This window comes from Crotalus tigris, unplaced genomic scaffold, assembly GCF_016545835.1.
Source record: "Crotalus tigris isolate CLP2741 ecotype Arizona unplaced genomic scaffold, ASM1654583v1 scf7180000017633.3093840, whole genome shotgun sequence".
In the NCBI taxonomy this organism is placed as follows: domain Eukaryota; kingdom Metazoa; phylum Chordata; class Lepidosauria; order Squamata; family Viperidae; genus Crotalus; species Crotalus tigris.
The window spans coordinates 327,758-351,077 of record NW_024096527.1 but is presented as its reverse complement, the minus strand read 5'-3'; the positions used below and the strand labels follow the sequence as shown (position 1 = coordinate 351,077).

The 23,320-nt window shown below is 43.7% G+C and overlaps 1 protein-coding gene across 3 annotated transcripts in view; it reads left to right on the top strand.

Annotated features, from left to right (window-relative positions):
* LOC120304292 (neuroligin-4, X-linked) overlaps window positions 1–23,320 on the top strand; it is a 516,091-nt gene that overhangs the window by 280,092 nt on the left and 212,679 nt on the right. For all 3 annotated transcript variants that reach the window (XM_039334680.1, XM_039334679.1, XM_039334681.1), the window contains one exon: window positions 17,291–17,443. In XM_039334680.1, coding sequence (XP_039190614.1) covers window positions 17,291–17,443 — 153 coding nt within the window. The remainder of the gene's footprint in view (window positions 1–17,290; window positions 17,444–23,320) is intronic.

The following is a 23,320-nucleotide window of genomic DNA, read 5'->3' as shown; positions in this document are numbered from 1 at the left end:
GCGAGGCTTGTGGTCCCGTGTCTCCACCACTTCTTCTCCTGAGGAATCTGACCTCTTGGATCCCAACATCTGGCAAGGTTCCAGTTGGGGCAGCAGTTCTCTTTCCGGGGAGTTTTTCCCCCTTTCTTGCTCCATTGTCTGACATGGTAATTTTTTGTAAAATCCCCCAGCAAGGGTCTCCCTTCCAGGTGGATTAATTTTGCAAGTCCTGTCTAATGTAAGGACCCACCCCACTTTACATCTTAAGAAGACAGAACTCTTGGAATAATTCTTCCAACAGGCATCCTTTATTAAGAGAAAATGGTTGCAGGCGTTCTAGACAGGACTTGGGGTCCAAGCTCTCCCATTCAAGATTTTAAGGGGTTCGGCAGTAGTCCCACCCAATCACCCCCCTCTTCCAGTGACGGTTTTAGGCATTACAATTCCACCCCCTTTTCCTTTCTGCCGGCTCGATGGAGAATCTATGGAGCCAGAAGCTTCCCAAATTATCCTTTTGTGTCTCAGGCTGCTTTACAATATATAAGTTTTTAGTTTGCTGGGAGCTTAAACCACTGCTTATAATTCAGGAGGGGGGGGGTAGAAAAGAAGAACTCCACCCCCTTATCTAAAGCTAAGGGCTTCACTCTCAAAAGCTGCTGAGCTGTTTTACATAAGACTGGTATCCACTTGCAGAGAGAGAGGAAGGTATTCTCACCCAGATCAGCTGTTTACTTTCACTCTGAGATTCTTCGTCTCCGACAAATAGCTGATAATGGTGGACCACCTGGATGTGGTCAGTCTTTCTTCCTGCTGGTTCCAAGGGCTCATTTGGATTCAACGATCTTCAAAGCTTCACCCTTTGGGAATCACCTCTACGGGGGCAACTTTCAGTCCAATTGGACCCAGCAGCTGGTAGAAATCAGACCCGGGAGAGGAGAAACATTTCCCCGAGACTGTCTGCAGCAACATCACCTGAAATCCTCCCTGAAGGTCATTGTTTGTTTATTTATTTGAATAATATAGCTGCCCATCTTATGCACCATACCCCTGGGTGGCTTTCAAACAACAATTAAAACAGAAAAAATAAATAAAACAAGGAGTATCCAATGACATACAGATTAAATAGCACTGGTATCTATATCCAGCCTATTCTAACCATGTTAATGAAGTGAAAGTTTTTTATAAGCAAGTATTTCTGATTGAGTATATGTTTTCACAGCTGCTATTTATTGGGGAAATGTTTCTTAGTAATGCTACAGAATGCAATGAATATATTCTGGCATTTCACTATTCCCACTGCCAGCTTCCTTTGAGCAGTTCTGAAGGCATTCTGTATGATTGCTGGTAATCAGGGTTGAACTGAATTGTACCTAAAATCTTCAAACTGAAATAGCAATCCCCATGCTTTAAAAAAATGCCTCAGTCCCATATTGCATTATCCTATGTTATTTGGATTTGTTTTAAAAGTAAATGGTTTTACTTCCCATTTCCTATGGGCATATTTAATATAGTTTCATAGTGCTCCAAAGGCTTAAACTGTCTCAGCATTTTTTTTTCTAATCAGAGGTAAACCCAAAATACCTTTACGAATGGCAAATATAAAATTATGATTGAACATAATGCTACATCTGAACAAATTGCTTCTGATTTTTATTTATTGGATTTTAATTTCAGTATAAAATATGAGGAAAGTCCTCAGGTGTTGAATACTGTTGTCAACTTATACAACAAAAATATTATATTATATCTATCTTCTACATAAGGCAAAAGCATTTCATTTCATTTCAGGCCCTGGTTGCAGCCTGGAATGAGGCGGCGTCCGGGTCCCTGGATCGAATTGCGCCTTTGCGACCTCTCTGTGGTAGTGGTCCCCGGAGGGCGCCTTGGTTTACTGAGGAGCTCCGGGAGATGAAGCGCCACAAGAGACGTCTAGAGCGACGTTGGAGGGCCAGTAACTCTGAAGCTGACCGATCACTATTAAGAGCCTATCTTAGGACTTATTTAGTGGAGATAAGGGCGGCAAAGCGTGTTCACTTTTCCGCACATATTGTGTCCGCAGAATCTCGCCCGGCTGCCTTGTTTAAGGTGACCCGCTCCCATCTTAAAGTGGAGGGGGCTGAGGAACCCTTGCAGGGGAGAGCTGAGGAGTTTGTTCAGTTTCTTTCGGACAAAATCGCTCAGATTCAGAGGGACCTGGACTCCGACTGGGCAGTGCCAGCCGAGATGCCGGGGGCTGGTCTTAGTCATGTTATCTGGAGCGAGTTTGAGCCTGTGACCCCTGATGAAGTGGACAAGGCCATGAGGGCGATAAATGCCGCCACCTGTTTATTGGACCCGTGCCCCTCCTGGCTGGTTTCTGCCAGTAGGGAGGTGACACGAGGCTGCCTCCAGGTGATAATCAATGCCTCCTTGATGGAGGGGTATTTCCCGCAAACTTTGAAGGAAGCGGTGGTGAGGCCCCTCCTCAAGAAGCCTTCCCTGGACCCAGCTGTTTTGAAGAACTTTCGTCCTGTCTCCAACCTCCCCTTTGTGGGGAAGGTCGTAGAGAAGGTGGTGGCGTCCCAACTCTTGCGATCCTTGGATGAAACAAATTATCTGGACCCTTTTCAATCTGGTTTCAGGCCCAGCTACAGCACTGAGACTGCTTTGGTCGCACTGACCGATGACCTCTGGCGAGCCCGGGATAGGGGTCATTCCTCTATCTTGGTGCTTCTTTACCTCTCAGCGGCTTTCGATACCATCGACCATGGTATCCTTCTGCGTCGTCTTGGAGAGGTGGGGGTAGGCGGCACCGTATTGCGGTGGTTCTCCTCCTACCTCTCTGACAGGTCGCAGTCGGTGTTGGCAGGTAGGCAGAGATCGACCCCTAGGCGCCTCGATTATGGGGTGCCTCAGGGCTCGATCCTGTCCCCCCTCCTTTTTAACATCTACATGAAACCGCTGGGTGAGATCATTCGGCAACACGGGGTGAGGTATCATCAGTATGTGGATGATACCCAATTGTATATCTCCACCCGTGTCCTTTCAGTGAAGCAGTCGACGTGATGTGCCGGTGCCTGGAAGATGTGAAGGTCTGGATGGGGGTGAACAGGCTTAGACTCAACCCTGACAAGACCGAGTGGCTCTGGGTCTTGCCCCCCAAGGGTCATCCTGATGGTCCATCATTAGTTCTGGGGGGGGGGTAAATTTACTTCCCTCAGTGCAGGCACGCAACTTGGGTGTCCTCCTGGACTCACAGCTAAATTTGGAACAACATCTATCGGCTGTGGCCAGGGGGATCTTTGCCCAGGTTCGCCTGGTGCACCAGTTGCGGCTTTATTTGGACCGGGAGGCTCTACTCATGCTTACTCATGCCCTTGTCACCTCAAGACTGGATTACTGTAATGCGCTGTACATGGGGCTATCCTTGAAGAGCGTTCGGAGGCTGCAGTTGGTTCAGAATGCAGCCGCGAGAGCGATTGTGGGTGCACCAAGGTATACCACGTGTCACCTATCCTCCGCGAGCTGCACTGGCTTCCTGTGGGTCTCCGGACGCAATTCAAGGTGTTGGTTATCACCTTTAAAGCCCTTCATGGCTTAGGACCAGGTTACTTACAGGACCGCATACTGCCGCAAAGTTCCCAGAGACCGGTGAGGTCCCACAGATTGGGCCTCCTTCAGGTCCCGTCGGCCAGACAATGTCGGCTGGTGGGCCCTCGGGGAAGGGCCTTTTCTGTGATGGCTCCGATGTGGTGGAATCAACTTCCCCCCGAGATTTGAACTACTCCCACCTTGCCGGCCTTCAAGAAAGCCATTAAAACTCTCCTGTTCCGGCAAGCCTGGGGTTGATGTCCCCGGGGCGGGGGGCGGGATATGATTGGGACATGCTGTATGAATGCACTCATTTTTATTGTTATATTTATTGTTTTAATTTTGTATGCCGCCCTGAGTCCCTAGGGATTGGGCGGCATATAAATTTTATTAATAAATAAATAAAATAAATATTATTAAAAAATAATAGCAATACCAATAGCACTTAGACTTATATACCATCCCATAGTGCTTTACAGCACTCTCTTGGTGGTCTACAAAGTCAGCATATTGCCCCAACAATCTGAGTCTTCATTTTACCAACCTTGGAAGGTTGGAAGGCTGAGTCAACTTTGACCTCCATCAGGATTGAACTCCAGGCTCTGGGCTGAGTTTGCCTGCAATACTGCATTCTAACCATTGCAGCCCCAGTAAATCATATACCTGTTTGTATATTCCATATTCATTTTCCTTTTCAGGTTTTTCATGTTGGCATTGTTGTATGTTGACTAAAACAGTCCATTCATGGATTTCTATTAAAAGGTTACCTGAGGCAGATACATTTCAAGTTTTTTTGCTGTATGAAGGCCTGTTTGGTTCAAGATTAAAGTTTAAAATGTACACACAGAGAGAAATGCATCCTATAAGAAGAGAGAATAAGGCTAGGTGTTTCTGACTGAAACCTTTAACAAAGATATAAAACATTAGATTGAAAGAAATTGTCACACTTGTTCATCAAAGGCCATAGTTTCTGTTTGAAATGTTTCAATGCAATACAATTATACAAAATTCTCCACCTTATATAAGGTGCCATTTTTAGGGGATTGGGTGCATGTGATTAATTGTGTTTTGGTTGTCATGGTTAATTCAAATCTTTTCAAAACACAGTGCATTAATCATGTGAAACCTATTCATTCATATTCAGATGTGCTTTTGTCTGAAATCAGATCTGTAAAATAGGTTTTGACCTACAGGCTATCAATTGTATAAAATGCTAATTGACTATATGTTCATATTGATCTATTAGTAATTATTATGATAACAAAAGCTGCTTTGGTATAGTGGTATTAGGCTAGGACCTAGGAAATTGAACTTTCAGTCCTCAGGAAGGAGGCAATGGCAAGTGTCTTCTGAAAAAATCTCCAGGTTATATGAGTCAGTGTGGTTAGGGTTAAAACATACCTTGATTAACTTATATTGAATTTCATTTATGTTTTTATCATGTCTCCATTTCTTAAACAGTTTTCATAAAAGTCCATTTGATCTATCATATACTGAAAATTGAATTATCGATTTAAAGAAGTAATATGTACATATAAATTTCATATTTTACCAATCAAATTTAGTCAAACTAAATGCATTAACACAAAATAAGTTTTCCCCACTAGCATTTTTTTAAATTGTTAGAATATTTTTAGATTTATGTTTCTGTGGAATTTGCACCTTATATTTTTCCAGTACAATTGTTGACGTTTTTGTGTGTATTACATTTTTTTCTTTTGCAATTTCCAGATTGCTTTCTTTAAATTTTGAGGAATTTGCCATTTTCAAATTATCTTTTTTCCCTTTATTCTCCTGCTCCCTCTGAACCTAAGAGCCAACACAAAGAAACACACAGATGATATAACCAGTACTGATCGTGGGGAAGATAAAGGTATTTTTGTTGTTGTTTTCCCCCAAAAAACACAGTCCTGATATTCATGAACATAAAATTTTCCCCTCCTTTATTTAATCACACAAGTTTTGGGGTGGTGTTTTATTTTTTTCTTTTTAAAATCCACCTTCCTTTTTTTAAAAAAACACAAATTAGCATTTAGATTGCTGCAATTTCTATTTTAGGTAAGAGTTCAAATTATCTATAATATCTGTGAAACAAGTAACATAAATGTTATTTACTATCAAATGCTTATTCCAATTTCCAACTTTTAAGTGAGAAGAAAAGAAATGGAACTGAAATTTGCATCTAGTGTATATTTTCTTTTTCTTTTCTCTTTTAGTAACTTGTAAATTCACTTCCGTAGGCCTCATAGTCAATAAAGAGTAAGAAAAGCAATACTGGGATACAATCCCCCAAATGACAGAATGATCTCAGTTTGAATCCAAGGCAAATCATTCAATATCACAGTAATCCAAGTCTATGCCCCAACCACTGGTGCTGAAGAGGATGAAATTGACCGGTTCTATGAAGCCCTACAGCACCTTATAGAATCAACACCAAAAAATGATGTCCTAATCATCATGGGGGATTGGAATGCTAAAGTCAAAAGATAACTGGAATAACAGGCAAGTTTGGCTTTGGAGTACAAAATGAAGCAGGGCACAAACTGATAGAATTTTGTCAAGAGAATACGATAGTCATAGCAAACTCTCTTTTCCAACAACCCAAGAGACGGCTCTACACATGGACATCACCAGACAGTCAACACAGAAATCAGATTGACTATGTGCTCTGCAGCCAAAGATGGAAAAGCTCTATACAGTCAGTAAAAACAAGACCAGGAGTTGACTGTGGCTCAGATCATGAGCTTCTTGTTGCAAAATTTAGGCTTAAATTCAAGAAAGTAGGGAAAAACACTAGGCCACTCAGGTATGAACTAAATCATATCCCTGATGAATATACAGTAGAGGTGACAAATAGATTTAAGGAATTAGATCTGATAGACAGAGTGCCTGAAGAACTATGGATGGAGATTCGCAACATTGTACAAGAGGTACGAACTAAAACCATCCCAAAGAAAAAGAAATGCAAGAAAGCAAAATAGCTGTCTGAGGAATCTTTGCAAATAGCTGAGGAAAGAAGGGAAGTGAAAGGCAAGGGAGAAAGAGAAAGATACACCCAATTGAATGCAAAATTCCAGAGAATAGCTAGAAAAGATAAGAATGCCTTCTTAAATGAACAGTGCAAAGAAATAGAAGAAAACAATAGAATAGAGAGGACCAGAGATCTCTTCAAGAAAATTGGAGATATGAAGGGAATGTTTCATGCAAAGATGGGCATGATAAAGGACCAAAATGGCAGGGACCTAACAGGCAGAAGAGATTAAGAAGAGGTGGCAAAATTACACAGAAGAACTATACAAGAATGAGCTTAGCATCCCTGATAACCACAATGGGGTGGTCACTGACCTCGAGCCAGACATCCTAGAATGTGAAGTGAAATGGGCCTTAGGAAAGCTGAGCAACAACAAAGCTAGTGGAGGTGACAATATTCCAGCTGAGTTATTCAAAATCTTAAAAGACGATGCAATAAAAGTGCTATGCTCAATTTGCCAGCAAATTTGGAAAACTCAACAGTGGCCACAAGATTGGAAAAGTTCAGATTACATTCCAATTCCAAAGAAAGGCAATGCCGAAGAACGTTCAAACTATCGCACCATTGCACTCATTTCACATGCTAGTAAAGTTATGCTTAAATTCCTACAAGCTAGACTCCAGCAGTACGTGGATGGAGAACTTCCAGAAGTACAGGCAGGATTTCGAAGAGGCAGAGGAACTAGAGATCAGATTGCCAACATACGCTGGATCATGGAGAAAGCTATGGAGTTCCAGAAAAACATCTACTTCTGCTTCATTGACTATACTAAAGCCTTTGATTTGTGGATCACAACAAATTGTGGCAAGTTCTTAAAGAGATGGGAGTACCAGACCATCTTATTTGTCTCGTGAGAAACCTATATGTGGGTCAAGAAGCAACAGTGAGAACTGGACACGGAACCACTGATTGGTTCAAAATTGGGAAAGGAGTCTGGCAAGGCTGTATTCTGTCGCCTTGCCTATTTAACATATGCAGAGGACATCATGAGAAAGGCAGGGGTAGATGAATCAAAAGTTGGAATTAAGATTGCTGGGAGAAATATCAACAACCTAAGATATGCAGATGATACCACTCTAATGGCAGAAAGTGAAGAGGAACTAAAGAGCCTCTTGACGTGGGTGGAGAAGGAAAATGCAAAAGTTGGCTTGAAACTCAACATTAAGAAAACCAAGATCATGGCATCTGGCCCTCTCAATTCCTGGCAAATAGATGGGGAAGAAATGTAGGTAGTGACAGATTTTATCTTCCTGGGCTCCAAGATCACCACAGATGGATACTGCAGCCAAGAAATTAAAAGATGCTTGCTCCTGGGGAGGAAAGCTATGGCAAATCTAGATAGCATACTAAAAAGCAGAGACATCATCCTGCCAACAAAAGTACGTATATTCAAGGCCATGGTTTTCCCAGTTTCAATGTATGGCTGTGAAAGTTGGACCGTAAGAAAGGCTGAGTGCAAAAGAATTGAGACCTTTGAAACTATGGTGCTGGAGAAGACTCCTGCGAGTCCCCTGGACTGCAAGGCGATCAAATCAGTCAGTCCTAGAGGAGATCAACCCTGACTGCTGTTTAGAAGGCCAGATACTGAAGTTGAAACTTAAGTACTTTGGCCACCTAATGAGAAGGAAGAACTCACTGGAGAAGAACCTAATGCTGAGAAAGATTGAGGGCAATAGAAGAAAGGGATGACAGAGAATGAGGTGGCTGGATGGAGTCACTGAAGCAGTAGGTATGAGCTTAAATGGACTCCACAAGATGGTAGAGGACAAGATGGTAGATGGAGGAACGTTGTCCATGGGGTTGTGATGGGTCAGACACAACTTCAGAACTAACAACAACAACAATAAAATTCACCTTCATGTTATTTTTCTTTTCTTTCCCGTATACTGGATGCAATTACATTTCCCTTGGGTTTTTTCTTTTTTCTTTTTTTCTTATCTTTAATATGTAACAAGTCAAGGAAATCCAGGGGTGCTTTCTAATCTGCACTGTTGTATTTTCTGAAGATGCCTTCTTTTGCATGTAATTGGGGCAAAATTGCCTCCACTATTTATTCCCACATTTATACAATAGTCAACAAATGGTACTGTCTTATTTGGAATTCTATCACTTGCATGTTATTGTAAAATTGGAAGGAAACCTATTTCTGTAAATATGTTAATAGAATCTATGGGATGTTATGACTACAGCTGCTCATGCAGTATCAGCCATGACAAACTGGTAGGTATATAATTTTATTTTTAGGGATATTCTTTAAATTACTTGATAATTATCAAATGCAAGGGATTTGGAATTTTCCTATGGATTTAGTTAATTCTTGCAGATCACTATGCAAAAATGCTTTTCTCTCTCTAAGTAATGTAAGTTAGAAAGCTACATACATTATAGGAGGCTAGTCTTATTTTTTTTACCTGCATACTTTTTCAAATTTCTGTGAGAAAAGTAATTCAACCAGAACCTTTTTAAAATATATGTCTTTGATATATTGCGATGGCTTTACATATTTAAAATAAACATGTAAAAAGTTTGCACTGAGTGGCATTGTGAAAGTATTTTCTATCTAGGGTAACCTTTCCATGGGGTGTGGGGTGATATTTTGGGGTATGATGCCTGCAGAAGAACCATGTGAAATTAGGATTGAAGCTTGTGCCATAAATGATAAAATTAATTGAAATACCCATTTGTTTTAGGAATGTGTACTTTTGACATCTTCTTTTGGTATGGTCTTATTTTAGGATTATCATCTGATTTTTCCTGTTTTCATACCTGATACATTCTACACCTATTTACTAATTTGTCTTTCTCCAGCACAGGAGATGGAGAATCCACCAATGGGTTTTCTCTGTCTGCCTGCTCTTGAGACCAAGTAGCCAAAACTTGACATGCCCCCTCTTGCTAGGAGACCCATTCTTAACTTGGTCTCAGCTCTTGAAGATTCGTGTTGGCTTGGCTCTCAGAGATTTCAGGTTAGACAATTTAACTCATTGGTGAATTCTCCCTAAAAAATTGGCTACCTTTTAAAATATTAGTTCTCCCTTGACAAAGTCCCCACAAACATTGAGATCAGCACTGATCTTAATTTAATCAGGAGGTGGGGGTAAGGGGGGGGGAATCCCTTCCAGCCTCCCGTTCCATCCCCAGAGCTCTGGGTGGGGGGGGGGGAGAAAGCATCAGCAGAGACTACTTGCTGAGCTTTTCTCCCCAGCCTTCCCAGCTTTTCACCCCATTTTGGGGGGAAATTGCAAGCCCCAGACTCGGATTCACAACTTGAATCTGGAGTTTGCCTGAGCAGCCCACGGCAACTGCGGGCACCATTTTAATTGCTGTTTCAGGCAACGAACTAGTTGAGCTTGCTCAAGCAGCCCAGGGCAACTGCAGGCGCCATTTTAGTTGCCATTTTCAGGCAATGAACAATTTCTTCGCCTTCATTGCCCCTTTAACCAAAGAAAGTAGGCAATCCAGCTAGTGCTGACTAGGCAATCTCCCGGACACCCAAAACGTTGCGCAGGGCTGCAGAGACCATTTTCAGATGAAAACGGGCTGCGGCCACCATTTTTAAATCACCCGGAGCATCAGAAAAAGAATAGCAGCATTCTTCATCTCTGATGGCTGTTAGCCGATCATACAGCATTGCGGCAGCTGGGGGGGTCCCTCCTAAGAGTAGATACCCCCAGGCACACGTGGGCCTCGGCACAAGCAGTTTTCAAACAGCGAACTTTAGATATCTCGTGGGGCCTTCCAAGCATAACAAGGCCTGAAGCAGGCGAGGCCATCTGATACTCACATGGAGGCCCAGGGAAACCAAGCAAGGCCCATTTGCAGAACTACAGCAGCATCAGGCCACAGTAAGGGGGGGTCCCTCCACCTTCCCTATCTATCTGGTAGCCGCCATTTCAATTTTTGATCCTTCAGGCCTTTATTCCTCCTTGGAATCTTCATTTTTCATTTTTTCTTTTACTGGTGCACATTGCCTGGTCACCTAAGGCCTCCGGGCGGAGCCCAGAGAGTGGTTCCAAACGTGCCTTCGGTATCTGCCTCAATTATCATGACCATAGCCCAGAGAGAATTTTCATTGGTCGGGTGATCAGGGGAGCAGTCTTGGTATTTACTCCAATCTTGCTTTCACCAACGACTTGCCTGCCAGAGCTTCTTCTCAGCGTTTTTTTTCCTGAGATTGCTCTAACAGGATGGAGGGATCCTCATTACCTCAGTCCATGGGCACGACCTCTCCACCTCCCAATTACGGCTGCAATGCTCCTTCTGGCCAGAAGGCGGCAGGCAAGTGCAAAACTAAGACCAAGCATACGCTTAAGAAGCCCTCCAAGTTGGCGGAAAAGCAAGCCAGCCGTAGGCACCAGGCTCTGGAGAAGGACTTCTTCAGAGCACAGAGGCAGGCCCAATTGGATTTGGATCAAATGGCGGCCACCGAGATGGAACTACCATTGGGCCCATCAACATCAACTCAGGGCATATGGTCCATTCCGGGAACACCGGTACCATTGGGCTCGCCTTCCGCATCAGCCCAACAAACAGCTACGGCCTCAGGTGCTGTCGAAGAGCCCACTTTTTCACCCATGACCACTGTACTCAGGGGTCAAGACATAGGAGACATCTTCTCAGACGGACGTCTGGAGGCCTTATTAACCAAAGTAGTAAACCATGCTCTAGCACAACGCTCTATTCAACATGATCAGGGGCCCCCCGCCTCGGCCATGCCATCCTTTGAACTCTCCAGGAGCCCACATCTCCAGCCCAATCCTCCATGAGCGGTTACTCTTCTCCTCAAGAGGAGGAACAACCAGAAATTATCTTTTCAGAGGATGAGGAACTTCCACCTGAGCCTTCCCCTTCAGGGGGTCTGTTTAATCCCAACCTATTTCTAACCATCCTCCGCAAGGCCACGGCGAACATAGGGGCAGACCAGTTCCCTCAACCGCAGGTGGCCTCGGGCTCCACACCCAGATATTTTTTGAGAAGGTGACAACTGAACATCACGTTCTGTGTCCCTCCATCTTTCTGAAAGGGATCAAGAAACAATGGGCTTCCCCTCCTTCCTTCCCTTCAGTGAGTGGAATGAACAAAAGAATGTACAGTACATCCACAGATCTCAATGAGGTACTAGAGATTCCCAAGGTGGACGAAGCCTGGACTCCTTTGATTTCACAGACAGCCATTGCCGGAGGAGGCCCTCAAAGCTGATGACAAGAGGTGGGAGCAAACTTTCCGCAAAACTCACCAGTCAGCGGCATGGGCCATCAAAACGGCCACCTCGGCCTCCTTTTTTGTTCGGACTACCCTTTTGTGGCTACAACAACTATAGGCCAGGGTCCCTGCTGAGGACATATGGACTCACCAGGACCTGGCCAAGATGGTGGCAGCCACGGAATATGCTGCGGATGCAACCAATTGGCTATTTTTTCTTCTAGATCTATAGCATCCAACATAATCGCCAGAAGGATGCTGTGGCTAAAGCACTGGCAGGCTGACACCAAGGTTAAGTGGTGCCTAGTGACCGCACTTTATTTGGGAAGCAACTTCTTTGGGGAGGTCCTGGCCCCTTATCTCATTGAGAATAAGGACAAGCATAAGGTCATGGCACACATAAACAAAAAAACTGACAAACGCCCAACGTCTTATTTTTGAAGGCAGCCCTTTCATCAAACGACGACCATGACTGCCAACCAAAACCCTAGACCATACACTCCCGGACAGGACAGACCGTACGAACGTCCCTTTGACAGATCAGGCTTTCGGTCCAGACAACAGAACCAGGCTAAGCGACCATTTCGTGGAACAGGCTGTTCCTACTGGAAGGCCAAATGACTCCTACCCTGACCTACCCATTGGGGGAAGGTTAACCCACTTCTTCCATCAGTGGGAACAAACATCCATGGACAACTGGGTATTGCAGACCATCCAGTCCGGGCTGTCCCTGGAGTTCCTAGTCACACCCCCAGAACGACTCACCGTCTGCTCAGTATCCAGGGATCCCATCAAACGCAGGCTTATGCAGGAGGCCATACAACATCTGCTGGACATCCAAGCTATAGAATCAGTTCCAGCAGAATACACAGGCAAGGGTTTCTACTCCATCCTCTTCATGGTTCCCAAGGCCTTGGGAGGATGAAGAGCTATCCTGGACCTCGAAAACCTCAACCGCTACATAACATACAAAAAATTCAAGATGCAATCTCTCCAGTCCATTCTGGGAGACATCAGACAGGGCGACCTCCTGGCATTGATAGATCTCACGGAGGCCTACCTCCACATTCCCATTCATCCGAATCATCGCTGGTTCCTACGCTTCTGCTACGAAGGCAAACAGTTCCAGTACAGGGCTCTTCCTTTCAGTCTCTCTTCAGCATCCAGGGTGTTCACAAAAATACTGGCAGTGGTAGCTGCCAAACTCAGGAAAATCCCAATACACGTCCAATGCTACCTGGACGACATTTTAATTCAAGCAACATCACTTCAGGCAGCTCAGACGGACGTAAGGACTGCCATTCGTGTTCTCCAGCAACATGGGTTCTCAGTAAATTTCCAGAAGAGCCAAACAGTTCCCTCATCCAGGCTACTGCACCTGGTAGCAATCATAGACACATCCAACTGCATGGTCTATCTCTCCCAGGAGCGAGTGGTCAGCATCAGGGAACTGGCTCACCAGGTATACAGGCAACACACAGTTCCCCTGGTAACGTTCTCCCAATTATTAGGCAAGATGGTCTCCTGCATAGCCATAGTACCCTGGGCCAGACTTCATCTGCGGGACCTACAGTGGTTCCTTCTTCCATTCCAATGCCAGAATACCAGCGTATCCAATCGCCTGGTCAGGGTTCCGTTGCACATTCACAGGTCACTGCGCTGGTGGTGTTTTCGGGCTGTGACCAAGGGGTCACTCTTCAACAAACCAGAACGGGTAACTATCATGACAGACGCCAGTCTGTATGGTTGGGGAGCCCATCTACACTCTCAATTTGTGCAGGGACAATGGTCCACCGCGGATTTGAGAAACAACATCAACTGGCTAGAGCTCAGGGCTATCCATCTAGCTCTACAACATTTCGGACACAAGATCAAGGGTCGTCACGTTCTAATCCTTACGGACAATGTGGCGGCCAAGGCACACATCAACCATCAGGGGGGCACCAGGTCCAAAGCCCTCATGACAGAGGCATGACTTCTGTTCACCTGGGCAGAACCCAGTCTGGGGTCGCTAAGGGCGGAAGACATATCGGAGGCCAACAACCAACAAGCGGACTTCTTGAGCCGCGCCACGGTAGACCCTTCGGAGTGGGGGCTACATCCAGACCTGCTCTTAGACATCTCCCACAGGTTCGGCCATCCGATTCTTGACCTGTTCGCATCGTCGGACAATGCCCAATTCCCCAGATTTTACTCCCGATATTTCATTCCAGAGGCGGAGGGGACAGATGCCTTATGGACTCGATGGCCACAAGGCCTACTTTACACCTTTCCTTCACTTCCGCTCATACCAGCAACCATCCGCAAGATGATCCACGAGCAGGCGGAATTGATCTTTCTGGTACCATATTGGCCACAGAGACCGTGGTTCACTGACCTGATGAACCTGTCTCAATCGCCCCGGTGGAAAATTCCCCCTCACCAAGTGTCTCTACACCAGGGAACCATCAGTCATTCGGAACCCCAGTGGTTCCAATTGATCATCTGGCGCTTGAGCGCCACATAATGGCGCAGGAACTATTTTCCCCTCGCGCCATTACCATGATTCCGGCTGCACGCCACCTGGCGACCAATCGCATTTATGATTTCACTTGGAAAAAGTTTTGCCTTTGGTGTAGGAGGCGACAGTCTGACATGGCCAGACTGACCATTCCTCAAATAGTTGATTACCTCCTGGATGGGCTGGACAGAGGCCTAGCCCCTGCTACTATTTGCAGGCAAGTGGTGGCTCTGTCCACTCTTCTCACCTGTGAGGATTCGGTCCCCTTAGCTCACCATCCCAGGATTCGCGCTTTTATCAAGGGTGCGTGTAACACTAGACCCCCTGTGGTACACAGGTACCCATCTTGGGAATTGCCGTGAGTACTTTGCGCTCTCATACGGTCGCCCTTTGAACCATTGACGATCGTTTCTTTACGACACCTGTCACTGAAGGTGGCGTTCCTGATTGCCATCACATCGGCCAGACGAATTTCGGAACTGGCCACACTGTCGGTCAGGAATGACCTCTGCACTTTGCACAGTGATATGATTGTCCTTAGACTAGACCCCTCCTTCATCCCAAAGGTGAATTCTCTTTTTCACAGGACACAAGAAGTTATTCTCCCAAACTTTTGTCCAAACCCAACACATGACTTGGAGCGGCAGTGGCATATATTGGACGTCCGCAGGGCATTACAGCGTTACATAAAACGCACGGAGCCTTTCCGCAAGTCAGAGGCCCTCTTTGTGTCCTTCCGACAGGACACTCTGGGGCGGAAAGTTTATGCTGGTACCATCGGAAGGTGGATCCGGAACTGTATCATAGAGGCATACCAGGTCTCGTCTCTGCCACCTCCAAGTCATCTCACTGCCCATTCCACTCGAAGTGCTGCAACCGTGGCAGCATGGGCTACTCAGGCATTCATCGAGGAGATTTGTAGGGCCGCGACATGGTCTTCGCCTTCCCCATTTGTATGCCACTACAAGATCGACTGTTTTGCTTCGACGGATGACTCCTTTGGTAGGAGGGTCTTCCAGCAAGTGGTCTCCGAGGACACGTTTCCAGCCTTATCTGTTTCCCACCCATCGGGACAGTGAGGCTTTGGTATGTCCCATTGGTGGATTCTCCATCTCTTGTACTGGAGAAGGGGCGTTGGTCTTACCTGAACGCCTTTTCTGAGTACGGAGATGGAGAATCCACACCCACCCTAAGGTCAGTTAGGCCGTTACTAGGGAACTGAGAGCTAACACCTCATCAATCTTCAGCCACTTCACCCTTGTTAAGAATGGATCTCCTAGCAAGAGGGGGCGTGTCAAGTTTTGGCTACTTGATCTCAAGAGCAGGCAGACAGAGAAAACCCATTGGTGGATTCTCCATCTCCATACTCAGAAAAGGCGTTCAGGTAAGACCAACGCCCCTTCTATTCCATTCCATTCAGAAATGTGTATAGTATGGTGGGATCATGTTTTAATATCCTGCTTTTTAGAAATATATCTGCTAAAATATCTGTTTCTTGGGTAATGCAACTGTTACCTTATTTTTCCTTGCAGTCTTCAACTATTTTCAAATAATGAAACTAGGTGTTTATTCCATAATAAACATATAGGATTGTGGGATCCCAGGAACAACCTAATTTTAGTTCTGGATTACTTTACCTCCCATTGAAAATTCCTACATGAATATAATAACAATATATTATAAAATATGATATTTCTGAAAAAAAAACTTTTTAAAAATTTCAATCTATAGCTACATAAACATATCAGATCTTAACTATTAACTGGTAACACATTGTCCAGACAAATACATCTTTGTTCCTTTTGGTTATGATCCAAAGTTACCTCTAGTTAATAAGTTCATCGATTGCAGAAGCAAATGTCTTCAAAGAAAGATGTTCAACTAGCAAAGCCAAGTCTTTGCAATGCTTAGTAATCTGTTGTATGGCTATTTGGAATAGATTGTGAAATGTGTCCTTGATCTTGGTCTATTATGCTGTTCTATGTAGCATAATGAAGTCATTCAAACCAATGGAAGTACCCTTTGAATAATACCAGGGCTTGCTTGAGCTAGCATGCATGTGTCTGGTACATTGGGAGAAATTAATGGTCATGAAAGAACATGTAAGAAATATTGTTCTGTAAAGGCAACTCAGGGAATAACTGCTATTTAAATTGGCATTTGTTAATTGGCACAAGTCATTTTGCTGACTTTGTGAAACAATTTGTTATATTAATTGCCAATGGTAGTACAGATTGAAAAGCTAAGCAGGGTTAGATGTGGTTAGCTGTTGGATGGAGGACTACCAGTAAAGTAGAGTTAGAAGATGAAAAGAACATCCTAAAAGAAGGTAGTGGCAAAACATATTTATTACACAATTTATCTAATGTTGAAATCCTTGGTGCCTCTAAGTGGCTTATGTTACATGGACAAGTAGTGTGTCTTGAAAGATGAAATAATGTATCTGTCAAAAACATTATTCTGCCTAGCTTTTTGTACTTTGAATGTTAGTTTATGATGAGAGGGATAGTAAGAATGTCAGTTTGTTATGTTCATACTACATGCATTCTTTATTTCATAAGTTGCAGAAAAAATATGTTTAATAAACTAATTATTAATTAGTTTATTATAATTATTATTTAATTAATTATTAAATATTAGAAATGAATATTGTACTGTGGATTTTCTAACAGCAGTTGTAAATCTATTTTTATGTTATTTGCAACATATATTTTACATATTTGAATATTGGAATATTCTGTTACCTTTTCAGTCCTACAATCGATTATATTCTGTATAAGTGTTACTTTAGATTTCTAATTTTTTTCAGAGTTTTTTCCAGAAATCTTGTTTGCTTTATGTTATTGGTTACAACCAAAGAGAAATAGAGATGATCATATAAGAAATACATTTGAAATGAGAAAATGTGCAAAACAACTAATTAGCTCTTTGGGGATAAAAAAGACTATGATTTTTAATTTAATACTTGTATTACTTTCTTGTGTTTTCCTTACTTGTACTCTTTTCAGATATACATGATCAGAACAGCAAGAAACCAGTGATGATCTATATTCATGGTGGATCATATATGGAAGGTACAGGGAATATAGTTGATGGCAGCATACTGGCAAGCTACGGAAATGTCATTGTTGTAACCATCAACTACAGGCTAGGAGTTCTAGGTAAGTGATTGTTTTCCTCTCTTATTCCTCTTTCCACAGCAACTGTTCTCCCCCTCTCTCTCTTTAAAAATCATTAGTTCCTGATTTATTTTATACTTAGCATTATTGGTTTTTTTTCTGATACTAAAAAAAAACCCCTTTGGCTATTTATTCAGCAATGAGCTCCACTGGATTCAGTGAGTCTTATTTTCAAGTCTGCCTATACATTTTTAAACCATTGAACCTATATGATGTATTTTAATTATTATTATTTTTGCATTGGTTTAGGTGTAGGGGCCCTTTTTATTACAGTTGATGTGGTATGGTGAAGATAATGTTTTGCCATGTTGGAACATTTCGAAGTCTAAGATTCAAAATTATGACTGTACCTTTTTATGACTGCACCACATGGTTGCTATTGTGTTCTAAGCAATAAAGACTTGGTCCATGTTTTGCAAAGTCAATTATATTATCTTATTGTTGGTGAAACTCAATTTTGCTCAGCTTCTTGCCCTCTAATTTTCCACTTCACTTTCATAATTTCAAGCTACAATGGCTAAAGAAGTTGACAGCAAAACAGTTTAAGGAATTGTGAAAGGCTAATGTAGCTTCTTTGTGATTTTTTTCTTTTTCTAAAGTGCAGAAAATTGATTAATGAAACCAATTTATATTGTTGAGAATATTATCTTTTTGTGGCTGTTTCTTATGGTGCAGAACTCACAGGCTATGTGGTGTAGTAAAGGTAATCCTCGACTTACAACCATTCATTTAGCGATCATTTGAAGTTACAACAGCACTAAAAAAAGTGACTTACAAACAGTCCTCACTTTTATAACAGTCAAAGTCTCCCTGCAGTCATATGATCTCATTTCTGAGACTTGGCAACCAGCATATATTTATTATGGTTGCAGTGTCCAATGGTCAAATTATTGCTTTTTGAGACCTTTGCAGCTAACGTCTGACTATCAGTATCTATCAGAAAACCAACAGGGAAGTTAAAAATGGCAATAATGTCATGTCTCACTTAATGACCATGATGATTTGCTTAATTACCACAACAAAAAAGGTGTAAAATCAGGTAGCTTCAATTAATAATCACAACTGTGATTTATTTTATTTTATTATTTATTTTTCTATTTCCAATTGTGGTCGTAAATAAAACACAATTTGTAATTTGTAATATACAATTTATTGTAACTCAGTAACTTCTATATTTTCCCACAGTAGAAAACTTGCTTATAATCATTCTTTATAATTAATTCATCCCAATGATTTGCACTAAACAAAGCTTTACTTGAATATTTCTTCTTAAACAGATACTGTTGTATTTGTATTTTGAGCATGGGGAAGGAAGATAAAATATAAGAATTACTACTACTTAGAAAAATGCACTTATTGCTACAATTGAATTATATTTCCTGATTTTAAACACTATGAATGAATGTATTTGGTAGTCTCTGAAGATCAGCATGATTTTCTCACTGGCATTTGAATTAATTTATGTCTGCTTTTAAGCTTTCTCATAAAAGTTAAACAGCCCTGAGTTGTTAAAACTTGGAAAACATTAGACGCTAACTAGTTTGCTTCTTGCTAATTTACTGATCTGTTTGTGAGAAGACAGATATCTACATACACATATTCATACACACATATGTCCAGTGGTGGAATTCAAATATGTGAACAACCGGTTCTTTATGTGGATGCTGCTTCCAGAAGTCCATTCTGGGCCTGGGCAACAAAACATTAGCTACCTGTTCTGCCAAAGTGGTGCGAACTGGCTGAATCTCACCACTGCATATGTTGTATCTATATCTCTTTATTTTTTTTTCCTGCTTAAAAAACTCACACACACACACACACACACACACACACACATATGACAAATGTATGCATACTCCTTGGATCTTTCCGTCGCTATGCTACAATGTGTGTTAATTCTATTGAACAGTGTGCGAATGCAGCTAATTTTGTGGGTGGTGGGTTGGTTGCTGTCATTGTGGAGGATTCTATCGGTATGTGTGGTCTTGTGGTAGATGCTGGTGGTAAGCGTGCCATAATGCTCACGACAAATCAGTATGTCGAGGAAGGGTAGAATGTTATTCACTTCCTCCTCTGCTGTAAACTGGATATCAGGATAGACAGAGTTGAGCCTCTCCATGAAACCAGTTCTATCATGGTGCTTGATGACGACAAACATGACATCCACATACCTTGCCCAAAATTTGAGCTTATAGTTGTTCATCACTATGAGTCTATGAGTTCTAGGTTCTGCAAAACCATCTCGGCAATTATTCCAGAGATGGGAGATCCCATTGGTGTGCCCTTGATCTGTTCATACATGGAACCGCTAAATGTAAAATGTGTTCTCAGGTAAAAGTTGAGGAGTTGTATATAGTCTTCTGAGTTCAGTGAACCAGGGAGCCATGATTCCTCATCCTGCAGCAACTTTTTTATGACCGACACAGTCAGTTCTTGGGGGATGGACATGAATAATAATACCACGTCAAAAGATACCATGATCTCATCATCTTCCACTGTCAGCATTTTTAACCTTTGTAAAAAGTCTTCAGCCAATTTTACCGTGGTAGAGGTGCCTTCAACCAGGTGTTGGAGTTGTAAACTCAGCCACTTTGCTAACCCAAATGTCGGGGTGCCTTTGAATGATACAATAGGTCACAGTGGGACCCCTATTTTGTGAATTTTGGGTAGCCCATAAATGTGTGCTGTGGCTGAGTCTCTGGGACGGATCATTTTTAAATCCTTGTAAATCTTCCCGTCTGTTGAGTCTGTTGGCCACCTTCTTAATTTGATTCCTAAGTATTATCATAGGATCCTTATTGACAACCTGGTAGGAGTTCTCATCACTGAGTAAGGTCTGGATTTTCTGGTTATACTCCAGTCTGTCCATAACCACAGTGGCTGTACCTTTGTCGGCCGGCAGGATCACGATTGAGTTGTCCCTTTGTAATTCCTGGAGAGCCATCTCTTCTGATCTTAATAAGGTGTAACTGTGTCTCTGGTTAATAAGAAGCCCTGTTAGGCACTGTCTGATGGAGTTCTTTGTATCCTTATCAGTTTCAATTCTGAAAACTATTGACTACAGGGCTGCCACAAAGTCAATGGGTTTGGCATCCATTGAATTAAACCCAGCATCCCATTGCAGAACTGAGATCTGTCCCTCAGTGAGCGTTTTGGATGGTAAGTTATGCACCAATGTCTTATTGCTCACTCACTTGTCTGTGATTGCTAGAGTCTCCATTTTATGTTTTAACATATTACTTTTGCTGACATGCTCTTTGCACCGCAGAGTGTATTTGTGAACTAAGGATGCCAAAATGTTCATGTGACAGAGTGGTTCCATAATACTCACAATATTCCTTAATTATTGTAATATGGGTCTCAATCTGCCTATGATGTTCGTTGATCATGACATGCATCATCCGTCTTTGGAATGGCGTGAGCAGGGAGGCAGAGGATCATAACTTCCCATCAGCTGTTACATCAGTGTGGCAGGAGGAGATGAAGAGGTAGACTGGACCCCCCAGTGCGAGCAGGGAAGTGGAGGATTGTAACTTTCCATTGACTGATATATCAGCGCAGCAGGAGGTGATGAGGCGGTAGATCAGAAAAAAACAGTGACCATCGCACCTGTCGCTGATTTAGTGTTCTGGCAGTCCATAGGTGCTCTAGGTTCTGATGGTCTGTTCGAACCTTGACTTGGTGATGGGCCCCCTCTAAATTTTGCTGCCATATCTCAAAAGCAACTTTGACTGCCAACAACTCCTTGTCCCATATTGTATAATTCCGTTCGGGGGCCGACAGCTTCTGTGAATAATAGGCACATGGGAACAAGGTACCTGCGGGAGCATAGGCTTGCAGAAGTACAACCCCGAAGGCCACATCCGATGAATCTGTCTCCACCATGAACGGCCTTAAGGGATCAGGATGCTTGAGGATAGGCTCAGAGGTGAACGCAGTCTTAATGGCATCCAAGGCCCCCTGCTCCTCATTGCCCTGGCAGAACTTCACACCTTTCCTTAACAGATTGGAAAGGGAAGGGTCAGGGTCGCAAAGCGAGGAATGAACGTGAGGTAATAATTCGCAAACCCCAACAGTCACTGCACGTCCTTGATCCTCCATGGAGGCTGCCATTCCTGCAGCGACTTTACTTTCTCCAGATCCATCTTCACACCCTCGGGAGAGATGCGATGGCCAAGAAAATCGATCATGGTTTGTGCAAACCGGCACTTCTCACGCTTGGCAAAGAGATGGTTATCCCGCAATCGTTGCAACACAAGCCGAACATGGTTCCAATGCTCCCGTGGGGAGGATGAGTAGATCAGGATGTCATCAAGGTAGATGACCACAAACTTATCCAACAGGTCCCTGAACATGTCATGCATAAAGTGCATGAACACTCCCGGCATGTTGGTCAAGCAAAAGGGCATAACCATGTATTCAAAATGTCCATAACGTGTCTGGAAGGCCATATTCCATTCATCTCCCGCTCAAACTCAGATAAGTTGTAAGTTCCCCATAAGTCCAACTTAGTAAAAATTTTGGCCTGGCAGAGCCTCTCGATGAATTCAGGGATGAGCGGGAGTGGGTACTGATTACGGATTGTGATGGCGTTCAGTTTCCGGTAATCACAGCACTGTCTAAGCTCCCCTGACTTCTTCACAAAGAGCACTGGCGCAGCCAACGGGGAGGTGGAAGGCTGTATAAACCCCTTCCGGAGGTTCTTGTCGATGAAGTCCCTCAAAGCTGCCAACTCCGGTTCCGACAGAGAGTAAATCCGGCCAACCGGCAATTTGGCACAGGGCACTAAATAAACTGGGCAGTCATAAGACCGATGCGGGGGCAACTGATCCACTTCTTTTTCCCCAAAGACATTGGCATAATCCCCCAACTCTGCCAGTAGGTCCAGGTCCACATAGGTAGCCACATCCCTGCCCAGATATGCAAGTGATGGGTGGCACACTTCTTGCTGGGGAACTGTACTGCCCCAGATGACCAAATAATTTGCGGATCATGAGCCCTTAACCACTCCAATCCCAACACCACTGGAAAGTGGGAAACGGTAGCCACATAGAACATGGCTTCTTCCACATGCAACCCAATATGCATGTGAAGGGGTCTGGTTGCAGCAACCACTGGGCTGGAACAAAGGGGCCGCCCATCAATCGGCTCCACCAAGACTGGCAGTCATAACTACTGCTGGAGAATGGACCACTGCACGGCAAAAGCCAAGTCCATGAAATTGGCAGTAGCCAATTGGAGGTCCACCAAGGCCTGGACCTCCAATGCTCCTTGACCAGGCATGAATACAGTTGCTGGTAACACAAGGTGTTTAACAAGAGTCTGCTGAGGTGGAGGTACTGGACCCGTTTCCAAGTGAGCCCGGACTACGGAACCCTCTAGGCCGGGCCCGGCCCGTTTCCTGCTGCTGCTTTGGGTGCCTTCACAGGACACTTGGCCGCCATATGGCCTGGACCACCACAATACAGGCAAAGGCCTTCACAGTGGCAGTGATCTTTTTCAGCTTGGATCAGTTGAGGTTGTGCAGCCCCCAACTGCATTGGCTCATCCTGAGGCGGTGCCAACAGTGCCACTGTCTTAACAGGTGCGGGAAAGGCCTCCCTCCATCATTGCATCTGTCACTGCTGGAGTCTTGCATCGATACGGAGACACAGATGCATGAGCTCCTGCAAGGAGTGAGGGCATTCAGTGCATGCCATCTCATACAGGAGTTCGGACGAAAGTCCTTCCTGAAACTGGTCCATAAGCGCCGCCTCATTCCACTGCAGTTCCTGACAAATCAACTGAAACGTAGCAATGTAGTCTGTCAGCGAATCACGCCCCTGCCACAACTCTCTCACCTGATGATTTGCTGTCTGG